Source organism: Ambystoma mexicanum, chromosome 6q, assembly GCF_040938575.1.
Source record: "Ambystoma mexicanum isolate Mex_15411 chromosome 6q, UKY_AmexF1_1, whole genome shotgun sequence".
Classification (NCBI taxonomy): domain Eukaryota; kingdom Metazoa; phylum Chordata; class Amphibia; order Caudata; family Ambystomatidae; genus Ambystoma; species Ambystoma mexicanum.
Window position 1 is genome coordinate 1,611,947,983 of NC_090937.1, and position 23,428 is coordinate 1,611,971,410.

The 23,428-nt window shown below is 46.3% G+C and overlaps 1 protein-coding gene across 1 annotated transcript in view; it reads left to right on the plus strand.

Moving 5' to 3' along the window:
• Positions 1-23,428, plus strand: part of LOC138516908 (dedicator of cytokinesis protein 2-like) — a 2,920,848-nt gene that overhangs the window by 441,600 nt on the left and 2,455,820 nt on the right. Inside the window, exon 14 of the mRNA XM_069632364.1 lies at positions 11,528-11,652. Within this exon, the coding sequence (XP_069488465.1) occupies positions 11,528-11,652 (125 nt within the window). The remainder of the gene's footprint in view (positions 1-11,527; positions 11,653-23,428) is intronic.

The following is a 23,428-nucleotide window of genomic DNA, read 5'->3' on the forward strand; positions in this document are numbered from 1 at the left end:
CCATATGTATCTATATATGTGTATGTTGGTGCTTGCCGCGGTATAACTATTCAAAAGCATGTGGCTAGCTTCATGATTGCTTTGCTGCTTGCGTTTCATTGCATTTGTACACGTTTAAACTAACTAAGTAACTTCATCAGGTCTGTGGCATATGTTTCTTCACCTTGATCTCACGATGTGACTTATCCTTGATACTTTCTTGATGGTTTATAAATTGTCTGAATCCTCTGGTATGGTTATCTCTTTTATGGGTGTCAATTTGATTTCCGTGACGTCACCATTTATCTCTGCTTCTTCAGGAATCTCATTCAAATGGCCATCCTTTTGCCATGTATGTAGGTATTGTTTCCTCAATGGGTACTTTACCTCCCATATTCTCTTAGGTAAAGGTATTCTTATGGGTACTGCACAGAGTCCACACTCTTCTTTTTGCTGGTTCAACTGTTCAGGGTACGTCATATACTTTGGTTCATATATTTCAGGTAATGTAGGTGGGGCAGTTGGGGTGGGGGTTATTGGCTCCTCCTTTACACTATCATGGGTATACTCAGGGGTCAGCGTAATGACAAGCCACTGAAAGCTTGACCACATGACCACATCATGGGTATACTCAGGGGTTAATGTAGTGGAAAGCAACTGAAACCCTGACCACATCAAGGGTATACTCAGGGGTCAGTGTGGTGAAAAGCCACTGAAAGCCCGACCGCATCATGGGTATACTCAGGGGTCAGCTTAATGAAAAGCCACTGAAAGCCTGACCACATCATGGGTATACTCAGGGGTCAGTGTGATAAAAAGCCACTGAAAGCCTGACCACATCATGGGTATACTCAGGGGTCAGTGTGATAAAAAGCCACTGAAAGCCTGGCCACATCATGGGTATACTCAGGGGTCAGTGTGATAAAAAGCCACTGAAAGCCTGGCCACATCATGGGTATACTCAGGTGTCAGTGCGATAAAAAGCCACTGAAAGCCTGAGAACATCATGGTTATACTCAGGGGTCAGTGTGATAAAAAGCCACTGAAAGCCTGAGAAAATCATGGCTATACTCATGGGTTCGTGTGATACTCCCTTGAGCAAATGCGTAACCAGAATAAAACCCACCGACGGGCAATCAAATCCTGTGGAAATACACAGGAGGCCGAGTTGAATGTGGAGCGGCATGCTTGTGGGGCCACCCGGGACTTGCAAGAGCCTTTTCAGAAATGTTTTCTCGCTCACAGGCAGAGCACTGGTCCTCGCAGTGACCCTTATTTCTGCTCCATATAGGGTACCTGCCAGGACCTGAACTGTATAAAACTCAGCAGCTGGCGCCACAAAACTGCACTTGGCTTTTCCAGCAAAAGCTGAGAGGACTCTGCATGTCCTTCCCAGATTCCCATCAGCCTTCGCTTCTTGAGTGTCCCATTTCCCACTGTGGCAATAACCGCCTCACAGGCAGGCCATTAACGCCTTTGGTAATGCCCCCGGGGCCTCAAGTTACAGGCCCGAACATAGTTACACTGAGGTAGGGCTTGGAAATGAGCCAATCATCTTTCAGTGTAATCCCGTGGATAGGAGTGCCGGGTACTAATGTTAGAAATGCTAACAAACAAATACTCAAAGTTAGAGCAGAATGTGTGTCAGCCATGCTTAATTCCCTGTACCTGGATCTATACATGATGTTCAAGGAATCCTCCCCGAGCTCTGTGAATCAGCTTAATGCTCGGAGGATCGACCTACTGGAATCCATTGATTCTGCTGAGGGTGAACTAACAAACTAGCCACACGTGGTTAAGAGTAAACCATTCAGAGAAGACTGAGGCTCACTGTTGATGCATTTTCATTTTACTCCACCTACTCTGGGTGTGCTAGTTTTCCACGGAAAAAGCAATAACTATCATCCTATCCCAAATGTTTCCCATGGAGTAACATTTGTATCGTGTACTCACGATTTAGGCTGAATCAGTTTCATACAAAAGAAAGAATTAAGAATTGTAATATTGGGGGCAACTCTAAGAACGGTCTTGAATGTCGGTTTTGTAGGCAACCAGATGTCGTGGAAACCCTACAACATTGGGTCATGGACTGCCATGCTTTAGGGAAAAAGCCTTTAGTACTTAAGTGGAAAGGCTTTTCTGTGGTCTCGGTTAATGTGGGGCGACAATTTGCCTTGGGTCGATTCATAAATGATGTTTTAATTTTGAAGTGAATTTTAGGTAGTAATGTTGTGATGGTTTCTTTTCTGCTGTTTTATACTTGTTCTTTTTCTATCTTATTTGTTTCTTTTGTATCTTGTGTAAGGTTTTCTGTAAACCATGTCACAATAAAATAAAACTAGTTGAAGTTACTGACTTCTTCAATTTGTGCCCATTTATATCAAGGACCTTATTAGTCCAATGCACCTGGTTTTTGCCACATTTCATATATTTTATTTTGGAGACATTAACTTCCAGACCTTTCAATTGACAAAACTTAACAAAAACGGGTGACCTGTTTCCTTAAGCCCACTGGGGTGCGAGATATAAGCACGACAGCCTCAGCAAAAAAGAGACTACCACCTTTCTCACTGGCACGCGAAGGGGCATCCAAGATACCGATCGGCCTGTCCCCCAATAGTTCATCGAAAAAGAAGTAAAAGAGCAACTGTGCAAAGTTCAGCCCTGCTTGACTCCCTTCATGACACCAAAGTTGCCAGTGAGCTCACCCCTGGGGTCCCATCTGGATCTGGCTGCTGAATCCCCATAAAACTCCCTGATTGTCTCCAGTAGATTCAACCGGACCCCGCCATCCGCAGGGCGGCTCCCCACAATGCTGACCTAGGGATTCTGTCAAAGGCAGCCTTTAAGTCAACAAATCCAAGGTAAAGGCTGCCCTTTTCTAGAGTAACATACTTATCATGGGTTAGGCGAAATCTCCAAATCTGCTTCAAGGCGCTCAGGCCCTTTATGAAGTGCACGTGGAGATGGCTTAGTGCTTCCTGTTCAAGGACCCATTCCACCACCCTCAATTGCAGGGTTTTCCCATAGATTTTACTACTAATAAATAATGGAGAAATAGGTGGACAATGTCTATCCAAATGCCTTTTTTAAAAATCGGTACAATTTCTGCAAGATTCCATTAAGCGGGCTAAAATCCAGTCCTCAAAATTGCATGAAACTTCAAGTGTACTTTTATAGAGGTTTGTCTGCATATAATTAGGGCCAGGAGCTTTCCATGGCTCCTGGCCCCGCACCGCCCAGGCTACTTCATTGAAACTAACCTCGAGTGGTGAAATGTGCAAGCTCTCCTAACCATTTGAACCCTAGAGGCTCTTGTACTCCAGGTAACATGTCATACTTATGGATGGGATGGAGAATGACTTCTCAAACTAAGTAACAATACTGACTCTGGAAGTTGGCAAATAACTCTGTTTTATTAACAATTATCTAGATCAGGGAGTACAACGGACATCAACCGACATCTCACAGCATAATCTCAAGATATGTTGTAAAAAATCTCATTTATATACTACAAATGTGTCATTCGTGACATCATACTATGAGGCAAACTGAGAAAACCTGCGGGAGATTGTGATTGGCTCTAAGGGAACATCTTAGTATTCTTTCTATATGGGATAGGATCTTGATTGGATCTCTACAGTCCGGTACGCACTCATGCCCTCCCTTAGTGCAAGTCATAGTACAAGTCATTCTCAAAAGTGATTAAGTACACAGAATACTACTGGCTCTTGAACTATAAGGCCCTTCATTATACAGTTTTCTACAAATGATTGGCACACTTGTACCCTTGTAGACCATTTGAGACTCTAGCTGCACGTAACTTGGTACCCCAGGTGGTGGTAGGTGAACTTGAACGCATCTCCCCACCCATTTAGTCTGCCATCTATCATCACTCATGCCATCTGCCATTCACACTGTGTTTGAACTTGGCCTTACAGTAGCTTCTCAGCTCTGGGAGTACAGGGCAGTGCAAACACTTGCTATCTTCAATCCTGGTGCACCATGCCCCTTGCCTATTTTCATTCTCAGCTCATGTTATCAGAGACTGTGAATTCGGTCATATTCTAGCATTTAATAGTCCTTAATGAAGAAACTTGGCACCCATGGTGTTCTCTCTATGCAGCTTAACCAGGGACTGCTCGGCTTCTCATGTTTTACTGTTCTTAGCAGCTGATAACCAGTTCTTGGCTGCTTCCAGTCTTTTACACCAAGCCTTTCAGCCTCTTTGGTTTTGCTTCAAATTCAAGCCTATTCTTTGAAGCGACACACATAGTTTTCAATCTGTCTTCTTCCATGGAGAATCGCTCACTAAATTGTATCATCGAATGTCCAGAACTCTAAATACTTATATGTTGGCGGCATTGCCTGCAGACTATATAATATGTATAGCCAGCCTCATGAATACTTAGACTACTTGCGTTTCAGCATCTGTACAATTGTAAAACGACTTGTGTTTTCTACACTGCTCTTTGCACGTACAGTCTTAATTCCGCACATGAAAATCTTCTCGATTCTTTACTTCGCGTCGCTCTCATCTTTCCGTGACGTCACCAATTTCTTCTTTTTCACATCTTCATACTTCTTCAGGTTCTCCTCTCAGGGGACCATCAATCTTTCGGTGGTATTTCACATATGGCCTTCTCAACGGATACCTCATCTCAAAGACTCTTTGTGGTATTGGTACTATGACGTTGCACATGTCACGAATTCCGGTTTCCAGCATATAAGCAAAATGAGGGCAGGACTTCCTGTAGAGGCATTCAGCTGCTCCTCTTGATATCGCCAGCAAAAATATCAATCTGAATTACGAAGTTTGGTTTATTTTCTTGATATCACCCAGAGAAATGGTCAAACTAGATCTGTTCAGGGATAGCTGCCTGTACGGGGTTCTGCTGGTCATCAACACTGCACATCGCAAATCTCCAAAATTCCATGATATCTATCATTAATGGCATGTATTTGTAACATTGCCCCACTCCCAGATCTTGCCTATTCTTATTCCCTTGGATGCCATTGACAACCCCCTCTCTTGAACTGTATCTCCTTGACCTGGGCTTTAAATGTACTTTCCAAGCTCGAGACACCTCTTTTAAGACCAAGAGCCTTCCCACTTGGCAAACAAACCTTGCTTTTGGTTTCTCACAACATTTGTCTGCTGGTCACACCCAACGCTTCTTCTCCTTCCTCTCTGTCACCACTGAACAGTCTTCCTGCATTACTGAATGTCTTTCCACCATCTCTCCCAGGGTGGCTCAAAGTTGCCTGATGGAAAACTTCTTAAAATGAATGGATGCAATCCTCCTTCCTGCCAATAACGCTGCAGGGCCTCTCACTCTCCAATATCTTTTACCCCTGAGAACGGCTGTGATGATCAACCTCCAAAACACCCAGAAAATCTCTTCTCACAATACTTTACACTAAAACCTTGATCTCTGCTCTCATCTAAACAGGATGATTGCCTCAGAACCTCCTGGGACACTTCTGTTCCCCCTTTGGACCCTTAGCGAAGTAGAGACTTGGCAACCCACAGACTCTTCAATAATCCACAATGCTCACTCAACTCTGTGCAAGGCCGTCACGCAGTCTGGCTTAGCTCGTGCAAATTCTCACTCAACCAGGCTGTCATGAAGGCTGGCTTAGCGTGTGCAAACGCTTACTCAACCCTGCGCAAAGCCATCATGAAAGCTGGCTTAGTGTGCGAAAATGCTCACTCAACTCTGCGCAAGGCCATCATGCAGGCTGGCTTAGCGTGTGCAAATGCTCACTCAACTCTGTGTGAGGCCATCACACAGGCTGGTTTAGCATGTGCAAATGTCCTTTTAACTCTGTCCAAAGCCGTCACGCAATCTGGCTTGACGTGTGCAAATGCTCACCCAACTCTGCGCAATGCTGTCACGTAAGCAGGCTTAGCGTGTGCAAATGCTGACTCAACTCAGAGAAAGGCCGTCACGCAGGCTCACTTAGCGTGCGCAAATTCTCACTCAACTCTATGCAAGGCCGTTGCGCATGCTGGCATAGCGTGAGCAAATGCTCATGCTTCAAAATTGTTCTCCTGGCATTCATATCCATCCATGGACTTGCACCTTTCCATCCTCCATCTTCCCACCTGGCTGTCTCACTCGAGAAGAGCTGGAAAGATAGCTCAGTCTTAGAAGCAGGACAACGCTGAGCCACAGCCATGGGAATACCGGTCTTGCCCTTAGAAGCTGAAGTCTGGTGTAGAGAAGGAGCCAAGTACCCCACATCAACCATCTCGCCCATATTGCCTATATGTTGGGAGCCAGGTTGTGAGACACGTGCAGTACCACTGAAAATACAGATACCGAGGAGAATCCTGGAATCAAGGTTCCCATTGAGAATACCTGCATACACAACAGTATGATGGACTTTTGAATGAATCCCAGAAGAAGCAGGACCAATGAATGAACGAGCAGAATGGTGACGTCACATGAAGCAAGCCTGACATATTTAGAAGAGATGCTAAGACAAGAGAATGCAGATATTCTATAAGGCATCAAGAAAGAATCAAAATAAGTGTCATCTTGGGCTCAAGATGAAGAGGCTTATTTTACAGAAATGATGAAGATAGCAAGTCATTTTACACGTGTACATATGCAAAGAAACGCAAGCAGACAAAGTATTCTTGAGGCCAGCTAAGTAGTGACTAGATTGCCGCAAGCGTCAACATACACATATATAGGAGCAAGTAAGGAATGAATGTTTCCATTACGTGTTATAGCAGTGCTAGACCAGAGAAGGAAGGCCTTTCCAGTGTGTCGCAGTTGAAAAAGCAATTACATTTCAGAAGCAGATCTCAGAAAGGAGAGGCTGGATGGGTCCCAAGAAGTCATGGTTTTATCGGACTGGGATGAACAGACATTAGCTACAAATTGTGTGTAAGAACAAAACTCTTGTTCAGAAGACCTGGACAAAAATAAGGAAGATGACAGAGGTCTATTAAAAAAAATTGTATTTTAAATGCACCAGAGCTCAGAATTGTGTTCTTCAGTCATGTGGAAGGATGAATTTGGACAAACATGATGAGCCACACCTACGCAGGGAGGCCGAGCGTGCCTTCACTCCCTTGTATTCTCCAGAAAAAAGAACATTTCCAAGGACAAGTTCAATGCCTTGATTGACAGCAGACCACTGAGGTGATGATAGATGAAATGCTAATTGGTGGGAAGCTATGGTTATGACCAGCTCACCAGCACCTTGAAGTCTAGCCTGCATGCTGCTAACGTAGGTGGAAAAGTACTGACGGATGTAAGAGTGTCAACCAATTGTAGAGTGCCATGTAATTAAGGGCCCTATAGTTTATTTAAACCAATGGGACCTTGTGTATTTAGTGACGTTCATAGTGACCTGATTTAGGGGAGGGCTTATTTGCCCCACCTGATGTTATGGAGCCTATCATTTTCTTAGACTTGTATAGAATGTATACTTAAATGTTCCCTTAGAACCAATCACTCCCTTCAATAGGTTTTTGTAGTTTGGCACGTAGGATGAGGTTAGTAAATACGTAGGTTAACGTCATCAATGACTACTTCTTACTATAAGTATTATGTTTGTTCTGAAGCAAATTGAGAGACCATGAGGTGAGATGTCCGTTGATATCAGTTGTGCTCCCTGTTTTAGATAATTGATATCAAAACAGTTAACCTTTTGCCAACTTCCTGAGTCATTTCGATTATGGATGTTTGGGTAACTTCTGCACCCCCATTCATCTCATTGTATTGCTACCTCGTCTTAAAGGGCTGGGTTGAGTACCCAGTTCACTGGCATGAAGCACAATATAAGGACCTAATTTAGTTTCTTTTTTTTTATTTCTGATCATCTGCACTGTGGGCACACCGTCACAGAAACACCCCCGAAATAAAGGACATTCTATCATTGTTTGCGTTCACTATGTACTGAAAAAAATCTGACCAGACATAGTGGCTGACCACACAGCTTATACTGTAAATATGGCCTGTTAGCAGTTTGTGACTATCCTGTCTCCTCTCTATGTGATGAGCTTCCCCCTCCATCACCAGGTCATGAACTTCCCCCTCCATCTCCAGGTCATGAGCTTCCCCCTCCATCTCCAGGTCATGAGCTTCCCCCTCCATCTCCAGGTCATGAGCTTCCCCCTCCATCTCCAGGTCATGAGCTTCCCCCTCCATCTCCAGGTCATGAGCTTCCCCCTCCATCTCCAGGTCATGAGCTTCCCCCTCCATCACCGGGTGATGTGCTTCCCCCTCCAGCTCCAGGTGATGTGCTTCCCCCTCCATCTCCAGGTCATGAGCTTCCCCCTCCATCTCCAGGTCATGAGCTTCCCCCTCCATCTCCAGGTCATGAGCTTCCCCCTCCATCTCCAGGTCATGAGCTTCCCCCTCCATCTCCAGGTCATGAGCTTCCCCCTCCATCACCGGGTGATGTGCTTCGCCCTCCATCTCCAGGTCATGAGCTTCCCCCTCCATCTCCAGGTCATGAGCTTCCCCCTCCATCTCCAGGTCATGAGCTTCCCCCTCCATCTCCAGGTCATGAGCTTCCCCCTCCATCACCGGGTGATGTGCTTCCCCCTCCAGCTCCAGGTGATGTGCTTCCCCCTCCATCACCAGGTGATGAGCTTCCCCCTCCATCTCCAGGTCAAGAGCTTCCCCCTCCATCTCCAGGTCATGAGCTTCCCCCTCCATCACCAGGTCATGAGCTTCCCCCTCCATCACCAGATCATGAGCTTCCCCCTCCATCTCCAGGTCATGATCTTCCCCCTCCATCTCCAGGTCATGAGCTTCCCCCTCCATCTCCAGGTCATGAGCTTCCCCCTCCATCACCGGGTGATGTGCTTCCCCCTCCAGCTCCAGGTGATGTGCTTCCCCCTCCATCACCAGGTCATGAGCTTCCCCCTCCATCTCCAGGTCATGAGCTTCCCCCTCCATCTCCAGGTCATGAGCTTCCCCCTCCATCTCCAGGTCATGAGCTTCCCCCTCCATCACCGCGTGATGTGCTTCCCCCTCCAGCTCCAGGTGATGTGCTTCCCCCTCCATCTCCAGGTCATGAGCTTCCCCCTCCATCACCAGGTGATGAGCTTCCCCCTCCATCTCCAGGTCATGAGTTTTCCCCTCTATCACCAGGTCATGAGCTTCCCCCTCCATCTCCAGGTCATGAGCTTCCCCCTCCATCTCCAGGTCATGAGCTTCCCCCTCCATCACCGGGTGATGTGCTTCCCCCTCCCTCACCAGGAGATGAGTTTCCCCCTCCATCACCAGATGATGAGTTTCCCCCTCAATCACCAGGTGATGAGTTTCTCACACTATCACCAGGTGATGAGTTTCTCACACTATCACCTGCTGATGTGCTTCAACTTCTATGACCAGGTGATGAGCTTTGCCCTCCAGCTCCAGGTGATGTGCTTCCCCCTTCATCTCCAGCTGATGTGCCTAAACTTCCATCTCCAGGTGATGAGCTTCCCCCTCCATCACCAGGTGATGAGTTTTCCCCTCTATCGCTAGGTGATGAGTTTTCCCCTCCATCACCAGGTGATGAGCTTCTCCCTCTATCTCTATCATGAGGCGATGAACTTACCCCTCCATCAGCAGATGATGAATTTCCCCCCTCCATCACCAGGTGATGAGTTTCTCACACTATCACCTGCTGATGTACTTCAACTTCTATGACCAGGTGATGAGCTTTGCCCTCCAGCTCCAGGTGATGTGCCTAAACTTCTATCTCCAGGTGAGTAGCTCCCCCCTCCATCACCAGGTGATGAGTTTCACCTTATATCACCAGGCAAGGAGCTCCCCCTCAATCAACAGTGAATAGCTTCTCCCTCCATCACCAGGTGATGAGTTTCACCTTATATCACCAGGCAAGGAGCTCCCCCTCAATCCCCAGGTGATGAGCTTCCCCTCCACGGCCAGGTGACCAGCTTCCCCCTCGGTGACCAGGTGATGAGCTTCACCTCCATGACCAGGCAATGAGCCTCCCCCTCTATCGCCAGGTGATGCGCTCCCCCGCCCCATCAGCAGGCGATGCACTTCTCCTTTTATCACCAGGCGATGCGCTTCTTCCTCTATCACCAATGATGAGTTTCCTCTTCTATCACCAGACAAGGAGTGCCCCCTCAATCACCAGTGATTAGCTTCTCCTGCTATCACCAGGTGATGAGCTTCTTCCTCTATCACCAGGTGATGAGTTTCCCCCTCTATCACCATGTGATGAATTTCCCCCTCCATCACCAGGTGATGAGTTTCCCCCTCAATCACCAGGTGATGAGTTTCCCCCTCCATCACCAGGTGATGAGTTTCTCACACTATCACCGGGTGATGAGTTTCTCACACTATCACAAGGTGATGAGTTTCTCACACTATCACCTGCTGATGTGCTTCAACTTCTATGACCAGGTGATGAGCTTTGCCCTCCATCTCCAGCTGATGTGCCTAAACTTCCATCTCCAGGTGATGAGCGTCCCCCTCCATCACCAGGTGATGAGTTTTCCCCTCCATCACCAGGTGATGAGCTTCTCCCTCTATCTCTATCATGAGGCGATGAACTTACCCCTCCATCAGCAGATGCTGAACTTCCCCCCTCCATCACCAGGTGATGAGTTTCTCACACTATCACCTGCTGATGTACTTCAACTTCTATGACCAGGTGATGAGCTTTGCCCTCCAGCTCCAGGTGATGTGCCTAAACTTCCATCTCCAAGTGAGTAGCTTCCCCCTCCATCACCAGGTGATGAGTTTCACCTTATATCACCAGGCAAGGAGCTCCCCCTCAATCAACAGTGATTAGCTTCCCCCTCCATCACTAGGTGATGAGTTTCACCTTATATCACCAGGCAAGGAGCTCCCCCTCAATCCCCAGGTGATGAGCTTCCCCTCCACGGCCAGGTCTCAAGCTTCCCCCTCGGTGACCAGGTGATGAGCTTCACCTCCATGACCAGGCAATGAGCCTCCCCCTCTATCGCCAGGTGATGAGCTCCCCTGCCCCATCAGCAGGCGATGCACTTCTCCTTCTATCACCAGGCGATGCGCTTCTTCCTCTATCACCAATGATGAGTTTCCTCTTCTATCACCAGGTAATGAGTTTCCCCCTCTATCACCATGTGATGAGTTTCACCCTCAATCACCAGGTGATGAGTTTCCCCCTCTATCACCATGTGATGAGTTTCACCCTCTATCACCAGGTGATGAGCTCCCCCGCCCCATCAGCAGGCGACGCGCTTCTCCCTCTGTCACCAGGTGATGAGTTTCCCCCTCGATCACCAGGTAAGGAGCCCCCCCCCCCTCCATCACCAGGTTCTATCATCTTCCTCACTGGCGCTGCCCCATGACTGTGAACCTCACAACAATGGGGTAACTGTGGCTGCCATGCGTCTGACCGTAAGGTGTTTCTTGTCGTAACACAGCTCATAAGTAGGTACACACTGATATAAACACGCCTTGAAAGCATTGCGATATCCCCGCTGAAGCAACGGTGAGGCCTGAGGGCCATGCGAAATTGCTGCCTTTCTCTCGTTTCTGAAAGGTTATCACTCTCTCTCTCTCTTCACTGGCCACAGGTGACGTTAGGAATGACATCTATGTGACGCTGGCGCAAGGAGATTTTGACAAATGCAACAAGAAGACGCAGAAGAACGTGGAGGTGACGCTGTGCGTGTGCGATGACGAAGGGAACATCATCCCGGTAAGAGTTCCTGTATCTGAGGTCAAGCACTCATTGGCTCTCTTCTCCAGTCTCTGCAAGCTTTGCAACTTGCTAGCCCGACCTTTGCTTTTTAGTACTCAAGGATTCAACCGCAGCTGCTTGTCTCTAATATATAGATAACAGATCATATATTGGTACTTCGTTTTTATTAGCTTTAAATGATGGATAGAAAAAGCGGAGGATGGATAGATGATGAATGGAGGGATGGATAGACTCAGAGATGAAGGAAAGGGAAGGGAGAAGAGATGGATAACTAGAGGGATGGAGCTTTAAATGAGGAATAGACAAATCGATGGATGGATGGAGGAAGAAAGGAAAGGAAGGAGTGAGGAATGACTAGAAGGGTGGAGCGTTAAATGATGGATAGACAAAACAATGGATGGATGGACTCGTGAATGAGGAAAGGGTAGGAAGAAGCGAGGGATACCTAGATGGATGGAGCTTTAAATGATGGATAGACAAAGGGATGAATGGATGGATGAATCAAGAAAGGGAAGAAAGAAGAGAGGGATGGAGCTTTAAATGAGGGATAGAAAAAGCGATGGATGGATAGATGGACGGAGGAAGAAAGGAAAGGAAGGAGTGAGGAATGACTAGAAGGAGCGTTAAATGATGGATAGACAAAACAATGGATGGATGGACTCGTGAATGAAGGAAAGGGAAGGAAGAAGTGAGGGGTTACTAGAGGGATGGAACTTTAAATGAGGGATAGAAAAAGTGATGGATGGACGGAGGAAGAAAGGAGAGGACGGAGTGAGGAATGACTAGGGGATGGAGCTTTAAATGAGGGATAGAAAAAGCGATGGATGGATGGACGGAGGAAGAAAGGACAATAAGAAGACAGGGATACCTAGAGGGAGGATGCTTTAAATGGGGGCTAGACATAGGGATGGATGAATAGATTAATGGATGAATGGCGTTAAGACCGCATTGTATTTGTAGATAGTCTGTGCTTGGTGCAGAACTGAGATTAAGGAAAGCTCTATACATGCTTAGTAGAGTTATACTCCCATAGAAATAATCACTCTAACGTCTTGGCCGTATTTTTGGCGAGTACTGTGAGTGCGTTTGTGAGTGTGTGATGGATTCTGTTGATTCAAATACACGTATGATTATGTTGGACTCATTACTGCACGCGTCTGTCTAGATGTCGCTGTAAAACAGGACAGTCACTTTGTTTTCTATCGCGTGGAGCAAACGAACACACGTTGTTCTATATCGTGTGATCACCTTTTCTGTCTGAAATCATAATGCTTGTTTTACGGGGCCAGGCTGCTTTAGTTTAATCCCAGTTGTGTTTGTCTTGCGTTGGTTCCTGTGTGTGTGCTGCCTCCACATTGACAAATGGAACAGGACGTGACGTCGATTGAATAAACAAAATGAAATGCGGATGGATGGATGAATCAAGGAATGGAGGGAGGGGAGTGGGGGAGGGAGGGAGGAAGGAAGGAGGGAGGGAGGAAGGAAGGAAGGAAGGAAGGAAGGAAGGGAGGGAGGGAGGGAGGGATTGATTGATTTTTATGCGCCTGGCAGGTATTTTTGAAAAGACACTTTTTTTTAGAGGTTTGCAGAACTGGAGGATGGTATATATGGTATAGGCTTTTATGTCAAAGGAGAGATCATTATCGCAGGATAATGCCCTGCCACCAAGTTATGGACTGAGGTGAAGCTGAGGGACAAAAGTTGGGGAAGAGTCATTATCCCAAGAGATAATGTACCCTCTCGCGAGGTCTATAAGGCTAAGAGCACATATTGATAACAATATTACATGTTTTGGATTTTTCGTGGTGAAGTAAAAACGTAATTTTAATAATGAGCAAATAATAGCAAAAAAACAAATATGAGTTAGCAAAGTAAATATGTTTTTATTCTATAGTATTTAAGTAAGGTTGTCTTCATACTTTAAGCATTTAAATAGTTTTGTTGGAAAAAATATCTTCTGGAAATTCTATAGTTTTTTCCTCGGTTTTCTTTTGAAGACAGCATATTCAGAATCCAGTCAATAGCAATAGTTGTTGGCTGCACTCTGATAATTCTGATTGGCTAACGGGAGATCAATTAAAATCTCCATGTGCTAATAGAGCTTGCAGTGTACTGCGTCTATGAAGATATAACATAATATTTGCAATTCTACGTAAAATAAAATAAGCTCACCTACACCAATAGTAGAAACAAGTGCCCGTCTGCCATTACTCAAACATCCTGCAGATGCAGTACGCTGAGTTCAAGCGAATGCACTAAATAGAAGGATGTTGTCATGAGCCGGCTTACCCAAGAGCAGGTCTGCGGTGTGGCGACACTGATGCACATGTCTTAACAGTGGTATGTGAATCCAATGCCAGCATGGGCACCATTGTTCAATGTCAGCACTGCTGAGGTATGCGGGTGTGGTGTGTGCAGAGAAAAGGAGTGATGGGGACGTGGTGTCAGCCGAACCCTTTGTCATGATACTCAACCATTGCTGGGCAGTACCCATCCTTGCATGTCTATGCCCTCACATGTCAGTGAGACAGATCTACCCACGTGCTCGCTGAACACATCAACATGTGCGGCTACTGGTTGTGCGGCTACTGGTTCCATGTGATTCCATCAACTACATTTACCTTGTAGACTTCTACTTTCACTCTTCGTAGTCTACCTTGCAGACGTCTACTTCCATTCATCTTAGTCTACCTTGCAGACTTCTACTTTCACTCATTTTAGTCTACCTTGCAGACTTCTACTTCCACTCTTCTTAGTGTACCTTGCAGACTTCTACTTCCACTCTTCTTAGTGTACCTTGCGGTCTCCTACTTCCAATCTTCTTACTCTACCTGGCAGACTTCTACTTCCACTCTTCTTAGTCTGCCTTGCAGACTTCTACTTACACTCTTCTTAGTCTACCTTGCAGACTTCTACTTCCACTCTTCTACTTACTTCCACTCTTCTTAGTCTACCTTGCAGATTTCTACTTCCACTCATCTTAGTCTACCTTGTAGACTTCTACTTCCACTCTTCTTAATCTACCTTTCAGATTTCTACTTCCACTCTTCTTAGTGTACCTTGCAGACTTCTACTTCTACTCATCTTAGTCTACCTTGCAGATGTCTACTTCCTCTATTCTTAGTCTACCTTGCAGACCTCTTCTTCCACTCTTCTTAGTCTACCTTGCAGACTACTACTTCTCCTCTTCTTAGTCTACCTTGCAGACCTCTACTTCCACTCTTCTTAGTCTACCTTGCAGACTTTGACTTCTACTCTTCTTAGTCTTCCTTGCAAACTTCTACTTCCACTCATCTTAGTCTACCTTGTAGATTTCTACTTCCACTCTTCTTAGTCTACCTTGCATATTTCTACATCTACCTTTCAGACTTCTACTTCCACTCTTTTTAGTCTACCTTGCAGACTTCGACTTCCACTCTTCTTAGTCTACCTTGCAGATTTCTACTTCCACTCTTCTTAGTCCACCTTGCAGACTACTACTTCCACTCATTTTAATCTACCTTGCAGACTTCTACTTCCACTCTTCTTAGTGTACCTTGCAGACTTCTACTTCCACTCTTCTTAGTGTAACTTGCGGTCTCCTACTTCCACTCTTCTTACTCCACCTGGCAGACTTCTACTTCCACTCATTTTAGTCTACCTTGCAGACTTCTACTTCCACTCTTCTTAGTGTACCTTGCAGACTTCTACTTCCACTCTTCTTAGTGTACCTTGCAGACTTCTACTTCCACTCTTCTTAGTGTACCTTGCAGACTTCTACTTCCACTCTTCTTAGTGTAACTTGCGGTCTCCTACTTTCACTCTTCTTACTCCACCTGGCAGACTTCTACTTCCACTCATTTTAGCCTACCTTGCAGATTTCTACTTCCACTCATCTTAGTCTACCTTGCAGACTTCTACTTCCACTCTTCTTAGTCTACCTTGCAGATTTCTACTTCCACTCTTCTTAGTGTACCTTGCAGATTTCTACTTCTACTCTTCTTAGTCTACCTTGCAGATTTCTACTTCCACTCTTCTTAGTGTACCTTGCAGACTTCTACTTCCACTCTTCTTAGTCTACCTTGCGGTCTCCTACTTCCACTCTTCTTACTCTACCTGGCAGACGTCTACTTCCACTCATTTTAGCCTACCTTGCAGACTTCTACTTTCACTCTTCTTAGTGTACCTTGCAGACTTCTACTTCCACTCTTCTTAGTGTACCTTGCAGACTTCTACTTCTACTCATCTTAGTCTACCTTGCAGATTTCTACTTCCACTCATTTTAGTCTACCTTGCAGACTTCTACTTCCATTCTTCTTAGTGTACCTTGCAGACTTTTACTTCCACTCATCTTAGTCTACCTTGCAGATTTCTACTTCCACTCATCTTAGTCTACCTTGCAGACTTCTACTTCCACTCTTCTTAATCTACCTTGCAGATTTCTACTTCCACTCATCTTAGTCTACCTTGCAGAGTTCTACTTCCACTCTTCTTAGTCTACCTGGCAGATTTCTACTTCCACTCTTCTTAGTCTACCTTGCAGACTTCTACTTCTACTCATCTTAGTCTACCTTGCAGATGTCTACTTCCTCTATTCTTAGTCTACCTTGCAGACCTCTTCTTCCACTCTTCTTAGTCTACCTTGCAGACTACTACTTCTCCTCTTCTTAGTCTACCTTGCAGACCTCTACTTCCACTCTTCTTAGTCTACCTTGCAGACTTTGACTTCTACTCTTCTTAGTCTTCCTTGCAAACTTCTACTTCCACTCATCTTAGTCTACCTTGTAGATTTCTACTTCCACTCTTCTTAGTCTACCTTGCATATTTCTACATCTACCTTTCAGACTTCTACTTCCACTCTTTTTAGTCTACCTTGCAGACTTCGACTTCCACTCTTCTTAGTCTACCTTGCAGATTTCTACTTCCACTCTTCTTAGTCCACCTTGCAGACTACTACTTCCACTCATTTTAATCTACCTTGCAGACTTCTACTTCCACTCTTCTTAGTGTACCTTGCAGACTTCTACTTCCACTCTTCTTAGTGTAACTTGCGGTCTCCTACTTCCACTCTTCTTACTCCACCTGGCAGACTTCTACTTCCACTCATTTTAGTCTACCTTGCAGACTTCTACTTCCACTCTTCTTAGTGTACCTTGCAGACTTCTACTTCCACTCTTCTTAGTGTACCTTGCAGACTTCTACTTCCACTCTTCTTAGTGTACCTTGCAGACTTCTACTTCCACTCTTCTTAGTGTAACTTGCGGTCTCCTACTTCCACTCTTCTTACTCCACCTGGCAGACTTCTACTTCCACTCATTTTAGCCTACCTTGCAGATTTCTACTTCCACTCATCTTAGTCTACCTTGCAGACTTCTACTTCCACTCTTCTTAGTCTACCTTGCAGATTTCTACTTCCACTCTTCTTAGTGTACCTTGCAGATTTCTACTTCTACTCTTCTTAGTCTACCTTGCAGATTTCTACTTCCACTCTTCTTAGTGTACCTTGCAGACTTCTACTTCCACTCTTCTTAGTCTACCTTGCGGTCTCCTACTTCCACTCTTCTTACTCTACCTGGCAGACGTCTACTTCCACTCATTTTAGCCTACCTTGCAGACTTCTACTTTCACTCTTCTTAGTGTACCTTGCAGACTTCTACTTCCACTCTTCTTAGTGTACCTTGCAGACTTCTACTTCTACTCATCTTAGTCTACCTTGCAGATTTCTACTTCCACTCATTTTAGTCTACCTTGCAGACTTCTACTTCCATTCTTCTTAGTGTACCTTGCAGACTTATACTTCCACTCATCTTAGTCTACCTTGCAGATTTCTACTTCCACTCATCTTAGTCAACCTTGCAGACTTCTACTTCCACTCTTCTTAATCTACCTTGCAGATTTCTACTTCCACTCATCTTAGTCTGCCTTGCAGAGTTCTACTTCCACTCTTCTTAGTCTACCTGGCAGATTTCTACTTCCACTCTTCTTAGTCTACCTTGCAGACTTCTACTTCCTCTCTTCTTAGTCTACCTTGCAGATTTCTACTTCCACTCTTCTTAGTGTACCTTGCAGATTTCTACTTCCACTCTTCTACTTCCACTCTTCTTAGTCTACCTTGCAGACTTCTACTTCCACTCTTCTTAGTCTACCTTGTAGACTTCTACTTCCTCTCTTCTCAGTCTACCTTGCAGACCTCTTCTTCCACTCTTCTTAGTCTACCTTGCAGACTTTGACTTCCACTCTTCTTAGTCTTCCTTGCAAACTTCTACTTCCACTCTTCGTACTCTACCTGGCAGAATACTACTTCCACTCTTCTTAGTCTACCTTGCAGACTTCGACTTCCACTCTTCTTAGTCTAACTTGGGGACTTCTGCCTCCACTCTTCTTAGTCTACCTTGCAGGCTTCTACTTCCACTCTTCTTAGTCTACCTTGCAGACTTCTACTTCCACTCATCTTAGTCCACCTTGTAGACTTCTACTTCCACTCTTCTTAGTCTACCTTGCATATTTCTACATCTACCTTTCAGAGTTCTACTTCCACTCTTTTTAGTCTACCTTGCAGACTTTGACTTCCACTCTTCTTAGTCTAACTTGGGGACTTCTGCCTCCAATTATTTCCTTCATCAGGGCGAGTCTCATTGGTGTGGTCAGTGGTGAAAAACAGAACGTCCTGCGTTCATGCCCACTCAGCAGTGGGTTGTAAATGACATTATGCACAAAGGCATGGAGAAAATCCACTCGTGCTTACAAGGAAACCAATCTTGTAATACACAGAGAGAAACGAACCTCCACTGTGCAGCTACCAATGAGACTCGCCCTGATGAAGGAAATAATTTACGAAATGCATTGGCTTTTTTAGTCTAATACATGTGGATTGTGGCAACTGCTTCCTCACTAAGGATTATTAGTGATAGCTTTTTGTTTGAACTATTATGGATAAATCATTTTTGATATGAATCAGAAAGACTCATTTTCCTTTCTCTAAGAAGTATGGTATATTATGGATACTTGAACATATTGTCGTGAATCAGATATAAATACGTGCCCATCTTGGGCCCCATGTGAGAGCGGTTGTGTGACCCAGTATTATTACTTGGTCTCCAGCGTGTGTTGCAATTATAAGTCCGGGTGTCTCCAGACTTGTCACAGCCAGCTCCTTTTCAATTGGATTTATATTCTTTTTTGAAACATTTGATTTTTACTTGAATATTCTGAACATTTTTGAATACATGGTGGTGCCCACTCTCTTCTCTGTTTGCACCGAAGTGTATGGCCCAGTGTTGGTTGTTGGTGCCCACAGTCTTCGACAGTCTTGGTAGTTTTGTGAGCCAGTGAGGCTGGAACTCCCCAGATTTACATGGCATAGCTTCTGGTGTTGGAAGAAAGGGTGGTGGTGTCATGGGTGGGTGAGATCATGGGTGAGTGTGAAATCCTCGTAAGTACGTTACGTGGGCGACAGGGAAGGTTCGAGAGGCATGTCACTCAAACTGACAAGGGCAGGGCAGAGCAATTGAGGGCCCACTTGGAAGTCAGTGAAGAAATGACCCGGATCAGAGCAAATGAGGGCCCAATTGGAAGTCAGTGAAGAAATGACCTGGATCAGATAGACAGTGGCTTCCCTCACACCTCTTGTCATGTATCTACTCTAGTGTGCAAAGAGGGAAAGTCAGTCTGTGTTGGATAATGCCAGTAGATGTGTGAGGGCAAGTAGATGCCACCAAGTGCTTGTGTGCATGCTGGCAGCTATAGGATGCTAAGGAGCTTTTTATATTCCCTGGCGAGTGAGAGGGGCAGTTAACCACCTGCAGTGGGGATACCCAGAACTCAAGGCGTCACAGTGGATACCTGAGGTGGCCGGTGGTCCCCATCAGTCATGCCTCAGCTCTCCACACCCACCACAAACTCAAGTTGCACGGGAGCCTACCTCTGTCACCTTAGTCATGGGCATGGAGCGTGGTGCTACCGGTCCTTACCACAGCCATGCCTGGTGAGGACGTTGCAGTTGGCATGGGCATTTCAGTAGAAGGGATGAGGGGGAAGGGGGGGAGGGGCAGACCACAAACGCCTAACAAACGCGCCTGCTGTTTAAGGGAGTGTTCAGTGGCGTGCACCGAAGTGCAAGATTCCTCTTCTTCCTACACTTTTATTTTAAAACATAGCAATCCTGGAACAAAGATAGGAACCGTGAAACTTAATGTTAAAAAGTAGAGGAGCAGCGCTCCCAAGCGCTACCGCGCACGCCCACGTCGCTAACTGATGCGCACTGTTTATTTCTTGCTAGTTGAGTTGGGTGAATTCTGTGCCTGTTGTCGGTGCTGGCTTTTGTGGCAGTTCATGAATGGCTTTGTAGTGAGTGTGTGGGGCGACACTCAGTTTTTGGACTCTGGGTGCACTTTTGTTGTGGAGCGGTACTTGGAGGGGTTTGGCTGCTGCCACCCTCAACAGATATTTCCATTTTTTCCCAATTCAGTATTCCTGTGTGGATGGACCCTTCTGGGTACCTCAATCGGTTCCTTAATCTCTGCTACATAACGTGCAACATGTGTACGGCTTATCTCATCTGTGTGCCAGACCACTTCACGCGTGTTCACAAACACACCATGACTGTACCCTGATGGTCACTATTGTGAAAGAAACGTTCATCTCAGTGACCAGAAATACCTCCTTGTATGGCAATAAGACCCACTATCATGCCAGACTACACGCTGAAAGTGGCAGAACATCCCACAATGTCTTAGACTATTCTGTCATTGTGCCAGATAATGTTGCCAGAATGCCCTAGCTCTGTTCCAGTAAGACCCTTCGTTGCACCAGAAAATGCCATCATTTCTCCAGTGTATATACCATTCTTGTGCCAGAATATCAAATCACTACCAGAACGACCCATCAGACTTACACAATATCAGTTAGTGTGCCAGATGTCCAGTTACTGTGCCAGATGCCCAGTTACTGTGCCACTTGTCCAGCTAGTGTGCCAGGTGTCCAGTTACTGTGCCACTTGTCCAGCTAGTGTGCCAGATGTCCGGTTACTGTGCCAGATGCCCAGTTAGTGTGCCAGATGTCCAGTTACCGTGCCAGATGTCCATTTGCTGTGCCACTTGTCCATTTAGTGTGCCAGATGTCCAGTTACTGTGCCAGATGCCCAGTTAGTGTGCCAGAGGTCCAGTTAGTGTGCCAGATGTCCAGTTACTGTGCGACTTGTCCATTTAGTGTGCCGGATGTCCAGTTACTGTGCCAGATGCCCAGTTAATGTGCCAGATATCCAGGTAGTGTGCCACATGCACATTTAGTGTGCCAGATGTCCAGTTAGTGTGCCGCATGTCCAGTTACTGTGCCAGATGCCCTGTTAGTGTGCCAGATGTCCAGTTAGTGTGCCACATGTCCAGTTACTGTGTCAGATGCCCAGTTAGTGTGCCAGATGGCCAGTTAGTGTGCACATGTCCACTTACTGTGCCAGATGCCCAGTTAGTGTGCCAGATGCTCAGTTGCTGTGCCAGATGCCCAGTTAATGTGCCAGATGTCCAGTTAGTGTGCACATGCCCACTTACTGTGCCAGATGCCCAGTTAGTGTGCCAGATGTCCACTTACTGTGCCAGATGCCCAGTTAGTGTGCCAGATGTTCAGTTGCTGTGCCAGATGCCCAGTTAATGTGCCAGATGTCCAGTTAGTGTGCACATGCCCACTTACTGTGCCAGATGCCCAGTTAGTGTGCCAGATGTCCACTTACTGTGCCAGATGCCCAGTTAGTGTGCCAGATGTCCAGTTACTGTGCCAGATGTCATGTTACTGTGCCAGATATCCAGTTAGTGTGGCAGATAATGTATCGTTGCTCAGCCATAATATCCCATCACATTGTCAGAGAATCCCATAACTGTTCTAGAGCACAGGTAGAGGTGCCGGGATGCCATTACCAGATGTTAAAGAGTCACCCGTACCTTTTCCTTCATGTGTGTAGGTCATTTCATGTTACTGCATCTATCCACAGCATTCGACACCATCGATCACGCTCTGCTCGGCGAATGTTTAGAGAAATGGGAAAGAGAACGACAAAAAATAGCAACAAGAGGAAATTAAGAAAGTGCTGAGGATGCGCCCTCTTTATTTGCACATGTGTGTGAAATGTGCAGATCATGCTTTTTTCAAAGAGGTGCTGCACATTTAAATGGTTCTGGAGAGCAGCACAACAGATGCTCTGTTCAGTCTCCTGCAGGCTACCAACATTAATGATTGGCTGCTGGGAGCACACGTCAGAGCCAATAAAGGGTCTGCCTGCTACTGTGAAATGCTAAAATCCAGAACACCCCTTGCTGTCCTTGAAGTATAGAATAACAAGTAGGACAGCAGTGATGGATGCAAGCTAGGATCAGGAACGTCCCTGTCATGTTGGGACAGCAGTGGTGGATACAAGCTAGGATCAGGAACGTCCCTGTCATGTTCTGACAGCAGTGGTGGGTGCATGCTAGGATCAGGAACGTCCCTGTCATGTTCTGACAGCAGTGGTGGATGCATACTAGGAGCAGGAACGTCCCTGTCATGTTCTGACAGCAGTGGTGGATGCATGCTAGGATCAGGAACGTCCCGGTAATGTTGGGACAGCAGTGGTGGATGCATGCTAGGATCAGGAACGTCCCTCTCATGTTGGGACAGCAGTGTCTCATGCATGCTAGGATCAGGAACATCCCTGTCATGTTGGGACAGCAGTGGTTCATGCATGGTAAGATCAGGAACGTCCCTGTCATGTTGGGACAGCAGTGGTTCATGCATGGTAAGATCAGGAACGTACCTGACATGTTGGGGCAGCAGTGGTTGATGCACGCTAGGATCAGGAACGTCCCTGTCATGTTGGGACAGCAGTGGCTCGTGCATGCTAGGATCAGGAACGTCCCTGTCATGTTGGGACAGCAGTGGCTGACACATGCTAGGATCAGGAACATCCCTGACATGTTGGGGCAGCAGTGGTGGATGCATGCTAGGATCAGGAACGTCCCTGTCATGTTGGGGCAGCAGTGGTTCATGCATGCTAGGATCATGAACGTCCTTGTCATGTTGGGACAGCAGTGGTTGATGCATGCTAGGATCAGGAATGTCCCTGTCACGTTGGGACAGCAGTGGTACATGCATGCTAGGATCAGAAACGTCCCTGCCACGTTGGGACAGCATTGGTTGATCAGGAACGTCCCTGTCATGTTGAGACAGAAGCAGTTAATACATGCTAGGATAAGGAACGCCCCTGTCATGTTGGGACAGCAGCAGTTGATACATGCTAGGATCAGGAACGCCCCTGTCATGTTGGGACAGCAGTGGTTGATGCATGCTAGGATCAGGAACGTCCCTGTCATGTTGGGACAGCGGCGGTGGATGCATGCTAGGATCAGGAACGTCCCTGTCATGTTGGGACAGCAGCAGTGGATACAAGCTAGGACCAGAAAGGTCCCTGTCATGTTGGGACAGCAGCGGTTGATGCATGCTAGGATCAGGAACGTCCCTGTCATGTTGGGACAGCAGTGGTTGATACATGCTAGAATCAGGAACGTCCCTGTCATGTTGGGACAGCAGTGGTGGATACATGCTAGGATCAGGAACGTCCCTGTCATGTTGGGACAGCAGTGGTGGATGCATGCTAGGATCAGGAACGTCCCTGTCATGTTGGGACAGCAGTGGTTGATGCATGCTAGGATCAGGAACGTCCCTGTCATGTTGGGACAGCAGTGGTGGATGCATGCTAGGATCAGGAACGTCCCTGTCATGTTGGGACAGCAGTGGTGGATGCATGCTAGGATCAGCAATGTCCCTGCCA